Raw genomic sequence first — 17146 nt, 5'->3', positions numbered from 1 at the left:
TCTATGATAGACAGGGAGTATTTTTTTTTTTTTTTTTTGAGTGTGGTAAAATTTACAGCATCATATGCTCAGAAATAAATAATGTATATGTACATTTTGAAAATGATAATGCTGTCTTGCAAGATTATCCCTCAAAATTTGGGAAAAGAAAATATGCATTAGAAATAAGTAATGTATTTGTTTTTCTTGATAAATGAGTTTGTTATGCATTTTGTGCTTTTTATTTCAAGTTGTTTATATTTAGTCATCTTATCCTAGCTCTTCCAATAAAATGTTTATAAAGTTTCTCTGGGAAAGTTTAAAAAGTTGAGCTCTCAGAGCACAGAATAGATGTTTCGGGGGGGAAAAAAACCAGGGGAGTCCGACCTCGCGAGACTTGGTTGCGAGAACGTCTCTCTCAACGTCACGATCTCGTGACTAATCCCGGAAGAAGGGGATTCACGACAAGAGGAACAACAGTACAGAAAGAAACGGCTTTAAATATCCCCCATATTTCCATTTTTGCCTCTTATCTACTCAGATATGGACACTTCCACCCGAGCATCGTTAGACTCGTCTGCTGGACCTCCTCCGTATTTTAGAGGGTGAGCAAACAGACTTTGATCAGGAAATCGTTAGTAAACAAACAGCTCGGGGATGTGCGTAGAATAAATCCTTCACCTCGGCTTTATCCCTGGTTGAGGGTTACTGTCGCATCAGTAGCAGCCATGTTATCCCTTATGGGGAAACCTAACAATAGCTTGGTTGTGTCTGTTTTGGTTCTGTAACGTGAGCTCTTGCCCCTGCAGAAATGAAGGCTCCCTGGTCTCTGCCCTGAAGACGCTGCTGTTCTTCACCATCCTCATGGTGACGCTGCCTATTGGCTTATACTTCGCATCCAAGGCTTACATCTTTGAGGGTAAAATATTCTGTTCTGTAATCTAATTGTTTGTTTCACAGTCTATGTCGTCCATTCATTAAACAATGATCAGACATCCACAAACTGCTCTTTCCCCGTCGTTTGATGCCTAAAAAGGGCAATTTGGTTACATGAATATGATTTTTTTTTTTAAAGTTTTTATTTATTCTATAAATGCATACTGCTTTACCGCATAATAGCAACAGAATACACTGCCTGGCCAAAAATGTATTTCGTTGCACCACCTTTATCTTTGAATGCAGCACTTGTTTGCTGTAGTATTGTTTCATTAAGCTCATGAAATGTCACTAGATTTATTTCCAACCTGTGTTCCATTCATTTTGCACCAAGATGGTAGATTGATCATTCTGCAAAGCCTTCTCCAGCACATCCCAGGGATCCTCCTTTGGGTTAAAGAGGAACGGCGTTTTTTTTTTACATTGGGCCCTTGATTTTACATTATTACATAATTTTCTACTCACCCATATGAGTTTTGTCTCATGGGCAAACGACTTGAAGGCACAAACCAAACTGTTCATAATTTATTCGTTTGGTTCGCCAGCATTCATAACGTGTAGGTGAATCACTGTCCCCCAGACATCCGCAGTTATATTTTTTGTATTTATAGTTTTCAAAAACAAAGCAGCGCCTGTATGACGTCATCCACGCGTCGGAGTTGTGACAGGCAGCCAGGCCACAGGCGGCTACGCTCTACCCCTTATATTCATTCAGCTAGCTAATCTGAATCATTCAATTCCATTTCGAGAGCGAGATCATCTGTGGTAGCAGCACTAGACATCTTCCAGGCATGTGAGTAAAACTAGCAGCAGTTCAGCAGAAAGGATGAATGAATGGTAGCCGGCGCGCACGGATGACGTCATACACACTCCGCTTTGTTTTTAAAAAATATAAATATAAAAAATATAACCACGGATGTCTGGGGGACAGTGATTCGGCTACATGTTATGAATGCTGGCGTACCATAAAGAATACATTATGAACAGTTTAGTTTGTGCCTTCAAGTCGTTGCCCAAAGGAAGACGTTACTTGGATATAACCTAACAGAATTTCTTCAGAACAGGTTCAAATGACACAAAACTTATATGGGTGAGTAGAACATGATGTAATAACGTAAATGCAAGGACCCAATGTAAAAAAACAAAACAAAAAAACACAGCGTTCCCGTTTAAGATCTGGACTCTGTGGTGGACAATCCATGTGTGAAAATCCTGTCTGATGCTCCCTGAACAACTCTTTTACCATTTGGGCCCTGATGAATCCTGGTATTGCCATCTTGAAGTATTCCCTTGCAATTGGGGACAAAATAAAAAAAAAAATAAAAACATCAAATGACCGACTTCATTCTTTGAGCTCAGACTCTTACTGAGCCTGTTAGTGGTTTTCTTAATGCTACAAAGTTCTCCCCCGTTCTGGGGCCAGAGGTCTACTGTCGTTTTACTTTGATTTTATTTGAACCATTTAAGGGATTTAATAACTGATTACGATCATTTTGATTTATTTCTCCCCTAATGACAATCCTTCCAGTTCTTTATATTACATTGGGCAGTTCTTTACACAATTTGCTTGTTTCTGCTTGATGCATCTCAAAGTTTTGACCTTACTTTTCCATGGCTAGAGGATGTGTTCTGTGGTTGAAACAATTTCCGTGTGAGAAACAATTTATTGAACCAGTTGGGGTTAAATATTATGTTTTCAGCCGAAACATAATTGCAATAAAGTAATTAATCCATGGGAGGCTCGTACCTCTCTGCTTACTTAAATCTAACAACTTCATTTTCCTTTGGCCAGGAAGTGTATAAATGCATAGTATGGCTCCTTACCATTGTGATGTCACCAGGGCCTTCCAAAGCTAATGGAGGCAAATAACTGTTTAAAAAGCAAAATATAGATTTAGGCTGTGCCTCAAAAATTGGCTTATTCATTCTAAGAAATCCGCAAGAGCCCCCTGGAGTCACCCATTCTAATAATGTTAAAGATATTTAAAGCCTAGAGAGAAGTAGGCATATTTATGTTTAAAACATTGTGCATGAATAATGGATAATTCTTTATTTTAGTTAGATTCATTCAGATCTAATATCTTGTAATAAGTCCTAGGAGGCTCTTTTAGCTCAGTGACGATTACAAAATTATTTGTATTTGCTGAATGCCAGAATAATGACACACATGAGGTTTTGTTGCTCTCTAAGTATATTGAATATAACACACTAAGATTAAAAAGGTCTTTAAAAGGGCCAGGAAAAACTTCATGATGATGGTATTATCCTGTAAGCTTCTGATTATTCAAAAATGTAAAGCAACACCTCAAATGTACTTCTTCCAGACGTCGCCTCGTGGGAAATTCCCAACAAATTTGGATCCTCGTAGGTCTGATTCATCATAGGGTACAATTCTGTTAGATGTCTGAATGTGTTGCTTCAACTTTATTTCTCCTTTCAGTCATACATTATTATAAACGGCCGACATATGTGTGTTTATATATACATACAGTGTTAATGAAAGAAATGAGTTCTAGGGCTGCAACTAACGATTATTTTAAAAATCGATGAATCGGACGATTATTTTTTCGATTAATCGATGAATCGGACAAAAAATATTTTTTATATTAACCTCTTTATTCCAAAATAAACATTTTAGACAGAACAAACAAGCACACAAGTACAGGTTGCTCATTAACTGTACTGGTGCAATATGAAAAATAAATGTGTTAAAACTACGCAAACTTACATAGAGATAAAAATAGCCCTGTGATTCAAATTATAAATTGTATTTGGAATAAAAATGAGAGAACTAGGGGTGCTAAAAAACACATCCTCCAAAGACAGATATTTACATGGGAATGTGGCAGATAATTAATTGACATATTACTGATCTTGCTGGATTTTATTCTGCTTTACTTCCATAAATTGCAGGATCTTCTTTACTTTATCTTTGCCAGAAGATTTAAACTTTAAAAGCCTTGCCCTCATAATTTGCAAGTTAATTTATTTATAAAGTAAATGTAAACGCTGCTTAAGCTAATTCAAATGAAATTAAAAGTAAAATAAGTAGCCAACCTTATCACTGTCTGTAACCTACCAACACGGTAAGGAAAGCATCAGATGAGCTACCTGAGAAACTAACGTAACGTTTCCCCACTTTAAAACCAAACAAACATGGTGCTTCCGTGCCATGTTAATTTCTTTTGAAAAAAGTTGCATGTTATCACTTTTTTCGCTTTACAAAGCGCAGGCTATTTTAATTATTGTGATCAATTTGCGCCGTCAATCCCGGTGCATGCGCGCTTCATTTGCAGTCTGGACGTTGAGGCTCTGACTGAGCGCTGAGAGGGAGTCCTGTGGGAAAACGCGGTTGGTGTGGGGGAGGCGCCCCACGGCAGAGTAGGAACGATACATGCTTTCACGTAAGAGTCTCCAAAAGCCGCCAGTGACACCGAAAAAAGTCGCCAGATTTGTCGCTAGTCGCTGTTTTGAAAAATAGTCACTGGAGGGGTCTGAAAAGTCGCTGAGTTGGCAACACTGCACCTGCGGCGCTGACTCGCTCTGCCATATTTTTTTTTCTTCCTCTTTCAGTCAAGAGGCAGTGATGACGGTGCGGCGGATGACGCAATAATCGCGCGACACAACTAATCGATGACGAAATTCGTTGCCAACGCTTTTAAAAGTCGATTTTTATCGATTTTATCGATTCGTTGTTGCAGCCCTAATGAGTTCACTAACATATTTCTAGTTTATGGTGAACTGAACGGATCAGTTTAAAGTAAGGAACGTGAACAACAGCGACGTTCACTCTGAGAATAATGAGCAAAACACAGTTCGCGTTTGGGTTCATTTCATAACGACGCCTTTCATTGGATAACGTCAGGTTCTCCGACACCTAATACCGCAAAAAGCGTGACAGACTAGCATTTCTTCTCGTAGCCCTAGTCGGCTCGATTCATACTCATCTACTGATACTTCTGATGGCAGGTTAGCAGAGTTCTATGATAAAACAAAGGAACTCGCACAGAAAAAACTCACGTTTTTCTTAGGGGTGTAAATCACACCCATCATGGCGATTCGATTCAGTATCGATTTCCTGACCCAACGATTCGATTATTTTCGATACTCAAGACTACACCACGATTCGGTTCGATTAATCGATTAATTTTTAGTTATTTTATTTTTCTTTAGACCTTACAGGCTAAACAAAGTTTCAAGTTTGAAATAAATCAATGAAAGCTGTAATATCGTTATGCATTTTTTTTTTAGAAAAAACAGCAAATAACAGAAGTAGAAAAGTTGCATCACAAAATACTGCAAAAATACTGCACATAATCAGTGCAATGAGTGCAATGCAATACCTCGGCTCCAGGTGTCCCCGCCCCCTCCACAGACGCTCTGCTGCACCACCGCAAACAGTGCAGCAGACAGGAGGCCGGCTTGTTTTGTTTTTATGACCGAAATTGCGGAAAACAACTCGTGAAGTTTGACCTGCTAGAAAAGCGAGGTGCGCGAGAACGCTGGGAGTCTTTTTCCACCTGGATCTCCGCTCTTTTTGGCCCTCATGTCCCTCCGTCGTCAGACAGAAATTCGCCCCCAGTTCCTCACCACCTCGGCCGTATTTAGACCCACAGTGTGTAGCACAGACCACGCTTCAATATTGAGCATAATTTAAAAATGTCTGTATCAAGCTTGCTACAACACACTGCTGTAAGAGTATAACCAGGAAGCGAGGTAGGAGGGCAAAATAGGTTTAGCGCCACCGCAGCACGGGAGGGAGAATTATGCCCAGGAGCAAATTGATAAAAATAGACCGGAGGAAAAAAAAACATTAATCGATTATCTTGTGGACCTATCGATGCATCGGATTGTCGGCTGTTGGATCGATGCATCGATACAAAACGATTATTATTAACACCCCTAGTTTTTCTGCAAACTGTGCCGACTTGGACTTAACAAACAAGTCCGTGTATCAGCTACGGGGTTAAAGCATCCAAGCTATCTTGGGAAATATCTGCTAATGAATGAGGAACGGAAGACATTTTTTTCAACAGAACCTGAATGTTCCTGTATGTTTCTAAACTTGTGTATAATTTGGCTAAAAAAAGGCTTCAGTGCACATAAAGTATACCTTCACTACATCGAGTATTTTCTATTTCATTCTATATATTATGATCACACATTTAAAGGGTGAAATATGAGGTTCTATTGTTTACCATATGAACTTCAACTAGTTCGTTTATAGGTTTGTGAACTATGAACGTGAGCTAGAACATTTTCATCTGTGTGAACTGAACTTTGAGCTCATTCTTTTTAACTATGAACTGTAATCTCACTGCCCTTTACAATTATGTATGTATTTGGGTGTGTATATGCTGAGTTTACGAGAAAATAAATTTTTTTACTGGAAAAAAGAACGTAAATATAGGCTGTCCTCTATATTCTGACCTTTCGTGTCAGAATATTTTGTCCACATTATCTGTTAACCAAAATGTGCATTTTGACGTGTTTTTACGTCAAAGTTTTAGGAATTTTAAAGAATAGAATCCTTTACATTTTAAACTTTTCTCTATAACAATTCAATCCTTCTTCACTCTTTGTAATCAACTTTGATAATGAAAACTTTTTCAGCTCTAATGTTATTTGTTCTCCTCTCAGGTTCCATGAAAATGTCAAGCTCCGACAGCTACTTCTACGCAGCAATCGTAGCTGTGCTCGCCGTTCACGTGGTCTTGGCTCTGTTTGTTTATGTCGCCTGGAACGAAGGCGCGCCTAAAAGCAAGGGCAAACATGATTAAGGCAAGCACTTATCAGCTTCTGAGGCTGCTGGAGATGGACAGACTGCGGGCGAGGATCCACAGTCCTGTCTCCCGTGGGCAACAACACTCAACGCTGCACCATCTATGAACCAGACACGTTGGCAGGGAGGGGATCTGGCTTGGCTCCGGATTTAACCCCAGGGTTAGAGTAGGAAGTCGTGTATATTCTCTGACGCGGGGGTGCAAAGACCAGAGGGTGCAATTTTATTGCCAGGCCCCAGCAGGCATAATTTTGTTCCCCCACATAAAATGGTTTCTTTTCTTTTTTTGGCTGAGGACAGTTTTTTATTTTTTTATGCTTTGTCCTCAGATACTGATTGGCTCAGGGCTCTGAGTCCCTTCACACTAAGAGTTTATGTCAGAATTCGCCTGTACTTATTTCTTTTTTTGTTTTTTGTTTTATATAGAGTTTGATCATTTTGAATAGAGAAAACAGCTGATTCCTCTGTCCTTACTTTTAAAGTCCTTGTCCAAATAAATTAAAGGTTTACTTCTGTATTTTGGAACAAAGTCTCGTAGGCATGTTATTTATATGGCCTCATTGTTCTCTGTTATTCTCAATAACATGTTTTTCATTGCTGATTTGAAAGTGTTTGTCCGCTGGAGTGGAGGTGATGTTATAAAGCATAGATTAGAAATCACTGATTTTGCTTAAACCATTTCTTTGTTCTGAAGATGTTACTTGACATTGATGTAATACAAGTAGGTTTGATGAATTGCTTGAATAAACTCAAAATTTAAGCCTTTTATTTTTTGTATGTTTTGTTTCATTAGAGTTTATCATCTATTATTTGAGATTTTGCAGTTAAATAATTATTAATCCCGTTTTTTTTACTTTTATATTAAACTGAATGTGTATAATTTGCAAAGTTCAGCTAAAGAGAGTTCAGACTTTTGAAGTGAGGCTTGGTTAAAAGCTTATAAGTAGGGATGAAGCGGTTAATGATATTAATTTGTTATTCAAATAATCATGAACTAATTTGGGAATTGGTGCACACACACTATAACACGCCAACTGCTAAAAAAAAAAAAAAAGGTACCCTACAAAGATGTACAAGATTTTCAGTTACAGGTTTCCCGCGGGTCCTTCAAAAGTCTTAAAAGGCATTGAATTCTTCAAAATAAAACTAAGGCCTTAATTAGTATTAAAATGTCTTAAATTAGTCTTTCATAGGTCTTATTTTTTTTTTTTAAAACATCATAAATAGGATTATTTTTATTACGATTTATTTTTGTAATCTAAATAAAACATTAAAATTGAAAAAATTTTAGTTTTTCAAAATTTGAAACGTTAAAATAAACCTTTGGGTTAAGTTGTCGCAAGCAGGTTTTTCTTGTGTTTCTTGTGAATTTGGTCTTGAATTTTTATTTCAAGTGGCATTAAAAAGTCTTGAATTTAACTTGCCTTATGCTGTAGGAACCCTGATTAAAGATTAAAATATATATGTCTAGAGAGATGTATATACACTACTCAAAAATAAATGGAACACATAAACAACATAACAAAACTTCAATGAAATCAACCTTCTGTGAAATCAAACTGTCCATGATGTGCAAATGGAATAGACAACAGGTGGAAATTAATGACAATTGGCACTAAATAAAGGAGTGGTTCTGCAGGTGGGGACCACAGACCCCAACTCGGTACCTATGCATTCTGGCTGAGTTTTTGGTCACTTTTGAATGTTGGTGGTGTTTTCACACTCGCGGTAGCATGAGACAGACTCTACAACCCCAGGAAAGTGGCTCGGGTAGTGCTCATCGATGCGATCTGTCGTAATAAGGTTTGCTGTGTCTGTTAGCGTGAAAAGGCTGGAAGTGCTACCAGGAAACAAGCTAGTACACTAGGATATGTGGTTGAGGTAGTAGGAGGGCAACAACCCGTCAGAAGGACCACTACCTCTTCTTTTGTGCAAGGAGGAACAGGAGGAGTACTGCTAGAGGCCTTCAAAACGACCTCTAGAAGTCCACAAATGTACATGTGTCTGCACAAACGGTTAGAAACTGACTCCAAGAGGATGACAAAAGGGCCCAATCCACAGATGGATCCGGACCTACAGCCCAATACTGTGCAGGATTGACAAATTCACTGCTGGTGCTCTTCACAGATGAAAGCGGTTTCACACTGAGCACATGTAACAGACGTGACAGAGTCTGGATACACAGTGGAGAGCAATCTGCTGCTTGCAACATCCTTCGGCCTGACCGGTTTTGGCAGTGGCTCAGTAATGGTGTGGGATGTTATTTCTTTGGAGAGCCACACAGCCCCCTATGTGCTCGCCAGAGGAAGCATGACTGCCATTAGGTCCTGAGATGAGATCCTAAGACCGCTTGTGAGACCATATGCTGGTGCGGTTGGCCCTGGGTTCCTCCTAAAGCAGGGCGATGCTAGACCTCATGACTGGAGTGTGTCAGCAGTTCCTGCAAAGCGAAGGAATTAAAGCTAAGGACTAGCCCACCTGTTAACTAGACCTGAATCAGATTGAGCACATCTGGGACATCATGTCTCGATCCATCCATTGATGGATCCACAGATTTTCCAAAAGTTGGCAGGTATTGTTGGGAGGTCATACAGGTATATGGAGGCCACGCACAATACTGAGCCTCAATTTGATCCGTTTTAAGGGCATTCTATCAGAGTTAGATCGGTCTGTAGTTTGTTTTTCCACTTGGTGTGTGACTTCAAATCCAGGCTGCCATTGGTTAAAAAATTTGATATGTTTTGTGATTTGTTTTCAGCACATTCAACCTTTTGCAGAAAAAAGTATTCAATGGGAATCTTTCATTGATTCATATCTAGGATGTGTTATTTAAAGCAGTGTATTAACATATCTATGTATATGCACACACATTACATGTTTTTTTGCCATTTATAGTTTATTTAGAATACTCAGAATTCTTGTTTTCCAAATTCCAAATGTTTGTTTTTAGAATGTTAATTTCATTCAACATATCTACATTTTTGATGATTCAATTACAAAAATAAAAGCTGCAGCCCTAGTTATAAGCTGTACACATCTGCATTGGATAATTATTTATAGGGTTATTTTTAGTTAAAGGTGCACTTTGTCCTTTTCTAGGTTGTTATTTGCTGCCCCCTAAACCTTATGACAACCCTGATTTTAAATGCAACCTTCTCAATTATTCCCCTTTTTAATGGTTAGGTAAAATTGCTAGCAGGCTCAGGTCCCCTATAATTACAGACCTGAAGTAATGCTTAAAACAAAGTTCAGCAATATGTCAGAAAACCTAGATTGTCTTAAGCTCTGTCAGACCTCACATGGTTCTGATTTTAATTAAAAGTAAAGACATTAAGTTGCTGTTGTCGGATTAGCTGGCATACTCATGTTTTTAAACCAACAGAGGAACAAGCGTACTTTGTGAACTGGCTGGTAAGTGTATGTTTTTACATTGTTTAGGCAGGAGGTTATTGTTAAATCAAGAATTTTTTTTTTTTTTTACTTTATTCTCAAAAGAAAAAGCATCAATGTGAGTGGTTATATTCAGGTTAACTTCCTATACCAAAGGTTAATTATGTATTAGTAAAACCTAATCTCAACTAATCTGCTGTATGAACAGGTTTGAGGTTTAATTTACACTAACAGCTATTATTGGAAACCTAAATGATGTAAATGTACGCCCAGTAGTTGTAAAAAATGCAACAAGGTAAAAAAAAAAGAAAGGCAACAACCCTTTTGCTTAAATTGTAACATCATCATTAAAAATCCCCTTAGTCCTAAAAATTGTTTATAGTAGAAAAAAAAAGTCTGACCTGAAACAGCAACCTTTCTCAGGTGCTGCACTGCTGACTACACCCATTGTCAAATAACTCGTGTATAACTGTGGCCCTGACATTATTTCTGCGAAGCAGAGAAAAAAATAACAAAAAGCCTGCTCTTATCTGATGATTTTTAAAAGCTGTAGCATTTAAAGGCTAAGGTTGGATAAATGCTTGGATTTACCTTTCTAGTTTTTCTTTTCGTCATGTGACTCTCCCTTAAGGGAAGTGTTTCCTAATCTTTTTTGACTTTGTCTCTCAGTAAAAGTATTGGTGATTGTCCAAAAGTGGAATATACAATAACTCATTATAAAATAAAAACTATTTTACTTAATCTTTTAATTTGATCATTTAAATCTTAGGATTTGTATACTTCCATCTCTAATAAAAAAAAAAAACATTAATATGTTGCCTGGAAGTAAGTAAGGAATTGAAATAAATACGACATAAAATGATATTATAAACCTGTATTTATAAAGTTGGAGCTCCTCTTAGTAACTCCATTATAATCAGATTTAAACTTGATGCATTTGGAGCAAAATACAGAACAAAACTAAAATCAGACTGAATTAATTGGTTTTATTTTGTTTTCACACCTGAGCTGCTTTAATGAGCTCAGATAGACCAGTGAGAAAAACAGCTGATCTCAGGCTATAATTTACATCCAGTCTGTTCTTCTGCTTCCTTTGAATGTGTGTCAAAGCTGAAGATGAACTCACACATATAAGAAAAACTTACCTTTTAGTTGATAAAATCTTTTTTCATTTTGCAATCTGTTCCTCAGAAAGCAGAACAGATCCCAGCCCTATTTTATTTGACTACCTAATAAATAAAATATTTTCATGTACCCCTTGCAATGCACTCACAGACCACTAGGGGTACGCCTACCCCCAGTTGTGAATCACTACTTTAGGGGATGATAGAGGTTTTTACCCATGGGCGTAGGTTTGCATAGGGACCATAGGGACATGTCCCTACCAAAATTTTGGAAGGACCTATTTGTCCCTACCAATAATCAGATGTAAACAATATGTTTATAATTTACTATACAGCAGCCGCTTCTTTTCCTCTCGCAGCTTCTCTGCCTGGTAGCTGCAGCTGCCTGCTCTTTCCTGTCCCTTTCACATAGCAGCGCATCAACTGTGCTGCGCGGTTTAACTCTCTGATTATTCTGCCTTAAGTTCCGCCTTCTCTCTTTCTGATTGCGTGTTTTCTAGTCTGTATGTGCGCGCGCGCGGGTGCTTGGAGCGCGGAAAAAAAGACGCTAAAATAAATTAATATTGGGCTACGAAACTAGTCCAAATTAAAAAAAATATTATCTACGCTAAAACAGGCGAAAGCTTCTGACTGGAGTTCTGTAAAGAAGCAGGAGAGAGTTTTTTGATTTGTGGAACTTGAGAAATGTAAGTTAACAACGTTAGGATTTCTTTTATTTTATCTTTTAATCAGATAGCCAAACGCTCCCTAAAGAAGATCTTTTATGAAATGAAACCAGGTGAAACAGAAACGTTTAAACGTTTCCTTTGGAGGAAACTTTTTTTTTTTTTTTACTTCTTAAATGCTAAATGTTTACATATTTTTTACAATCTTGGTATAATTCCTGCTCTAAGTGGGTCGCTCTGTCGGCTAAAGGCACATTTTAGTGGCCCTATACTTCTGTTTACGATTAATCAATTACTAAATTAGTTCACGATTATTTAAATAATTTGTTAATATGATTGTTTCAGCCATAGATAAAATACATTAAATTAGCTACACAGAGTAACTACAGTCCAGATGTACAACTTCTAATATTAATATTTTAAATGCTCAGTGTCAGTTCCTCTCCTAGTTCCAGTGCACACGTAAATACAATACATTTATTTGCTGTCCCTTGAATGTATTATTTTGCATGATCGATCCAGAGAGAGCATATTAGATTAAAAAAAAAATAAGAGTGGGTTAGTATATAATAAGAGTTGGTCTTAGTCGCAGGTAAATTTAAATGCAATCCTTTTCAAAGTGAAAAAAGTCCTAATTCCACATTCATCAGAGCAAGTTATGCTTTAAATATTGATAAACAGCATCTAGTGCATGTAGTGCTTATAAGATTTGTATTAATGTAGCAAGAAATGCTGCTGTTCTCTTTAAACAAAATGAGCCCTGAAGCTCACATTAAGCATAAAAAAAGAGCATGCATATTTTTGCAAAGGACCAATGAAACTGAAGAATAGTGTCCCTACCAAAGTTAAAATCAAACCTACGCCCTTGTTTTTACCCCACAGAATATGGAAATCCCAATAAGCCCCCTTGACCCCCCTCCACTCCCACTCCCACCCATTTCCTCGAACCCAGAGCCTTGGCTCTACTTTTCTATCAATAAAACTATAGATTTATTTATTTTATTTATCTTAATATGTCCCCAGATTAGATTTCAGAAATCTGGTCACCTTACTTCCACCTCCTCTTCCTCTGAGGATTATTGTTTGCTTGTGTTAAAATGCCTGGAGATGTAAAAATCATTTAATGCTTTGTAAAATTGCGTCTACTTAAACAACCGTGGACTTGTTTTAAGTGAGAAGTTTGCTTTGGTCTAAGTCTTTGTGAAACTAGCAGTTAGCTTTAGACTCTTAGTAAGGTATCAAGTGCTTATAGGCTTTTAACGGTAACGTGGTTTAAGAACTATCCCTGCAGAGAAAAGGATTTTTTGTGCAAAGTTCAAGTTTACTTTTTAAGAATAAGAGCATTGTAATAATGAAGCAGCTTGTGGTTTATAAACTATCTCTGTGTATTCACAAAAACCCTCTTATCTTTTAAAGGATCTGCTGATTGAAATCTTGGTTGAACTTTTTTTTTTTAGGTCTGCGCATGATCAAGCTTTATCACCACCAAGAGGCTGTGACTTCTCCCAACCCTCTGTTGTGTAAGCCGGTCCGTCACCAAAAAAAGCATGAGCACACATATCAGTCCTGTGTTTGTGAGAGTTGCCCTTCTGTGGTTGGCTTTGTCATAGACAGTGTTTATCCCACAAGCATATTTAACTGTCACAACATTAACAAGCCCGTCAGGCAGTAATCTAGTGGTACAATGAAAGCAACTGTGATTGATCACTCTTCCCATGCCACAAAAATGTACTAGGGCGAATGAAAAATAGGGGGGAAAAAAGTTCCGATCATGTCAAATAAAAAAATATATCAAACTTCCGCACAGAATTAACACACTTTTCCTGTGGTCTAAAAAAACACTGGGGTAAAATGAATCCATTCAGGAGTAACAACGCAATCTTTCAGGAGTCCATGAGATGCTGTTTTGACTTGTGTAGGGGTTTGCGTTGTCACATGGTGGAAGAAAATGGTCATCCTGTTCCCATATCCCAATAAGGATTAACAAAAAGGAGCACTGACCGATCTGATGCTGTAATAACATTTTCTGCCTCAGAAACCATGTCGGCAGCTGACTGTCGTTCAGCCCCTCCCTTCCTTCTCCTCCTTCCTCTGCTTTACTCCAGCTCTCTACTCCTGTTATACCGAGGTCAGGGCTATGCTGGATGCATTGATTTCAAACAAGGTGGTGCTGATGATGAGGTGACAGACCTGTGAGCAGCCTAATGGATTGGCCTATCAGACATCAGAAATCATCCATTTGTTTCCTTAGGGATAATATTTCATGAGTTTAGTCCTGAAGCACCACTGAGTTTGTGCAAGGGCAGGCTTTTCTTAAGGGCCTTTTTATTTTTTTATTTATCACACATTCACACGTTGGGTACATAGTAACTGGAATGAATGGGACGGGTAATTCTGTCAGGGATTTATAAAGCAAAATTTATTTCAAAAAACACATCAATCTTCAGCCGTTCTTTTTCATTTACATATATCTAAAATCTACTGCTCATTCAGCGTACTTTAGTTACTACACTAGATACACAAATGCAACATGCAGCTTTTCGATTTGCTTTGATAACAACCCAAAATAAAGCATATTCAAACTCCCAAGGGAGTGGAGTTGTTAGTTTGGGGTGTCATAAGATCATTTCCAAAATGAAAGTCTGCCTGATCAGTAGTTGTGAAAAAACACATGACACATCCTAAATTAAACAACCTATTTTATTTTACCTATTGGTGCATTAGAATTATTTTTTTGTGTGTCTTTAATCCAAAGAGAAAGCCGTGATGGGTTTTATTTTTCTTTTTAGAATGTTATAACAATGATAAAGAATTACTGAACACATATTTCAACAAAATTAGTGAAAGAAATATCATTGCATCTTCTCTAATAAAAGGCACTTAAAAGTTATATGCATGTTATAAACAGACAGGAGCAAAAAATATCTACTGTACATACAGTCTAGTTTGACCTTTGTTATAAAACCATGTTTCTAATCTAATTACACTGGAACAGAGAATCTCTTTTACCGTATATTGGAAGAACCCTCAGATAGATCCAGGCTCAGGGTGAGAATCTATCTGCTATAAACTAGAGGTCATAACTGCGAGCATCACTGTCTAATGCTCGACTTATAACCTTAAGTGCATTCTTCAACTACTTCTTCAATATTTATCTGATTTATTTCCTCATTGGCGGCCTGCTGACCCTTTAATGCTGGCCTTTTAATAGCATGCTGGAAGTGATTTTGCAGGGCTGTAAATCTCCTGTTCCTCCATGCAAAAAGAGGACATACTAGTAGAGCTGCAGGATTTCCACCCTCATATGGCCAAGGCAGATCTAGAGGGTTGGCCAGGTGGGCCACCTCTAGCCAATCATTGGCCACCCCTCTGCCCCCCCCCCCCACCAGGTTATTAATTGGAACTACAATTCATTTAAATTACACTAATTTGTAATATGGGGATAGCTTTATCAATAAGGACCCCTCAGTGAACATTGGTCCCTATTTGCCACTGGTCAGGCACCATGCTAATGTGGCCCCCTCTGGAAATCCATTAGCCATCCCTTGGCCATTCCAGTAAAAATTTCCTAGAACCGCCACTGCCTATGGCCCACATCTCCTGACCTTTCTCCCGGTATCTCTCTTCTTCCCACAGCTAGTACTGACATGCCATCTTGAATGAGCTGCACTCCCTGAGCGGCCTATGTAGGTGGTAGATACCTCCTCATGCAAACTGTAGGAGCGAGAGCACTGACAAAATACATATGAGCAAAACAGTAGCAAGAAAGTTTTCAATTTCTATTGCTCATTGATTGCCGTTGCAATTGGTTCACAATCGTTGCACAATCGTTAGGATTATATATTAAACTATTTTCTCACCCCTCGTGGGGTGGTATGTGTCATAGTCATCCTAGAGCTTGGGCCCTCTACCAGAGGCCTGGGAGTTTGAGGGTTCTGCACAGTAGCTTAGTCCTAGGACTGCACTCTTCTGGACAGAGAACTCTGATGTTTTACCTGGAATCTGCTGTAGCCACTCTCCCAGTTTGGGGGTCATATATATATATATATATATATATATATATATATATATATATATATATATATATATATATATATATATATATATATATAGATAGATAGATAGATAGATAGATAGATAGATAGATGATAGATAGATATATATATATATATATATATATATACAACAATCCAATGGCCTTTGTTTCCAAGTTTGAAGGCGTCTCCCTTCACTGAGAATCTTCACCAGCATATTTGACTAATAGAAAGTAAACGCTTTTAGGAATATGAATTATTTGTCCAGCAGATGGCGCCCTCCATTCACAAATAAAAGTTTATCAGTTCTAAAATAAAAGTATAGAAGTGAGCAGAAGAAAAATTCAACTAAACTCACACATTCAACCTATTAGAAAGGTCACTATTAAGTTAATCATTCCATTTGTCAATGTAATGATTTTTTTTTACTTTTAAAATAAGAAGATTTTATACATGTGCTTGAAATAAAACAATCCAATTTTTTTTATTATTATTATTTTAAATGTACAGTATCTTGTTCCATTGGTAAATTGTCTAACTTACCTCTCCAATTCAAGAAAAAATTCACTTATTTTAAGAAAAAAAACAACTTATTGAGATTAAAAATGTTTTGCAGTGCAGGGATTTGGCTCCTTGCCCTCATGTACGGGTCTTTATTGCATCTAACTGCAACCATATGAACACTGAAGCAGGACAAGCAAACATTTGATCTTCTTAGAAGCAAATCCTTCATCTGCACAATCACTGCTAAAACACAGCATATGATATTCATAAAACATAAAATCACAACAATCAAAAACACTGACATCTTGAAAATGTCTCATTCAAATACAAATGAGCCGACCAAAACTAGGTTCATAAAATAAGATGTTTTTTATTTAAATCAAACTATCTTCTGCACACTCAAGTTGGTTTTTTGACATGGAGGGTTTTATTTAATATCAGGGGTTGTGCTTAAATCTGTCAAATAGTTTTGGATAGCTCTTGAGGCCAACAGGGATTCAGTTGAAAATTGATTCATACTATTAATCTACTGATATCAGTCCTACGCTACAAATCGTCCACAGCAAACCTATGCATCATAAACCATATGCATCATTTTGCATGAATAAACAGCATACCAAGCCATTAAAACGGTACAGTGGTAAGTGCATCATGTTGAGGGTTTAATTGCTACTGCTCTTGCGCTGGAAAACCGACCTAGAAATAAGTAAAAATGTCTTAAATTAAGTGTAT

General features: G+C 37.6%; 1 protein-coding gene across 1 annotated transcript; it reads left to right on the top strand.

Annotated features, from left to right (window-relative positions):
- The first annotated feature begins 416 nt into the window (after window positions 1-416).
- vma21 (vacuolar ATPase assembly factor VMA21) lies at window positions 417-7465 on the top strand. Its single transcript, XM_038306539.1, has 3 exons — window positions 417-584; window positions 789-898; window positions 6556-7465. The coding sequence occupies exons 1-3, from the start codon at window positions 523-525 to the stop codon at window positions 6693-6695; spliced, it is 312 nt and encodes a 103-aa protein (XP_038162467.1). The 5' UTR covers window positions 417-522; the 3' UTR covers window positions 6696-7465.
- The last annotated feature ends 9681 nt before the right edge of the window (window positions 7466-17146 follow it).

The sequence above is a fragment of the Cyprinodon tularosa genome, unplaced genomic scaffold (assembly GCF_016077235.1).
Source record: "Cyprinodon tularosa strain WSP-4 unplaced genomic scaffold, ASM1607723v1 ctg584, whole genome shotgun sequence".
NCBI lineage: Eukaryota > Metazoa > Chordata > Actinopteri > Cyprinodontiformes > Cyprinodontidae > Cyprinodon > Cyprinodon tularosa.
This window is presented reverse-complemented; position numbering and strand designations above follow the sequence as displayed.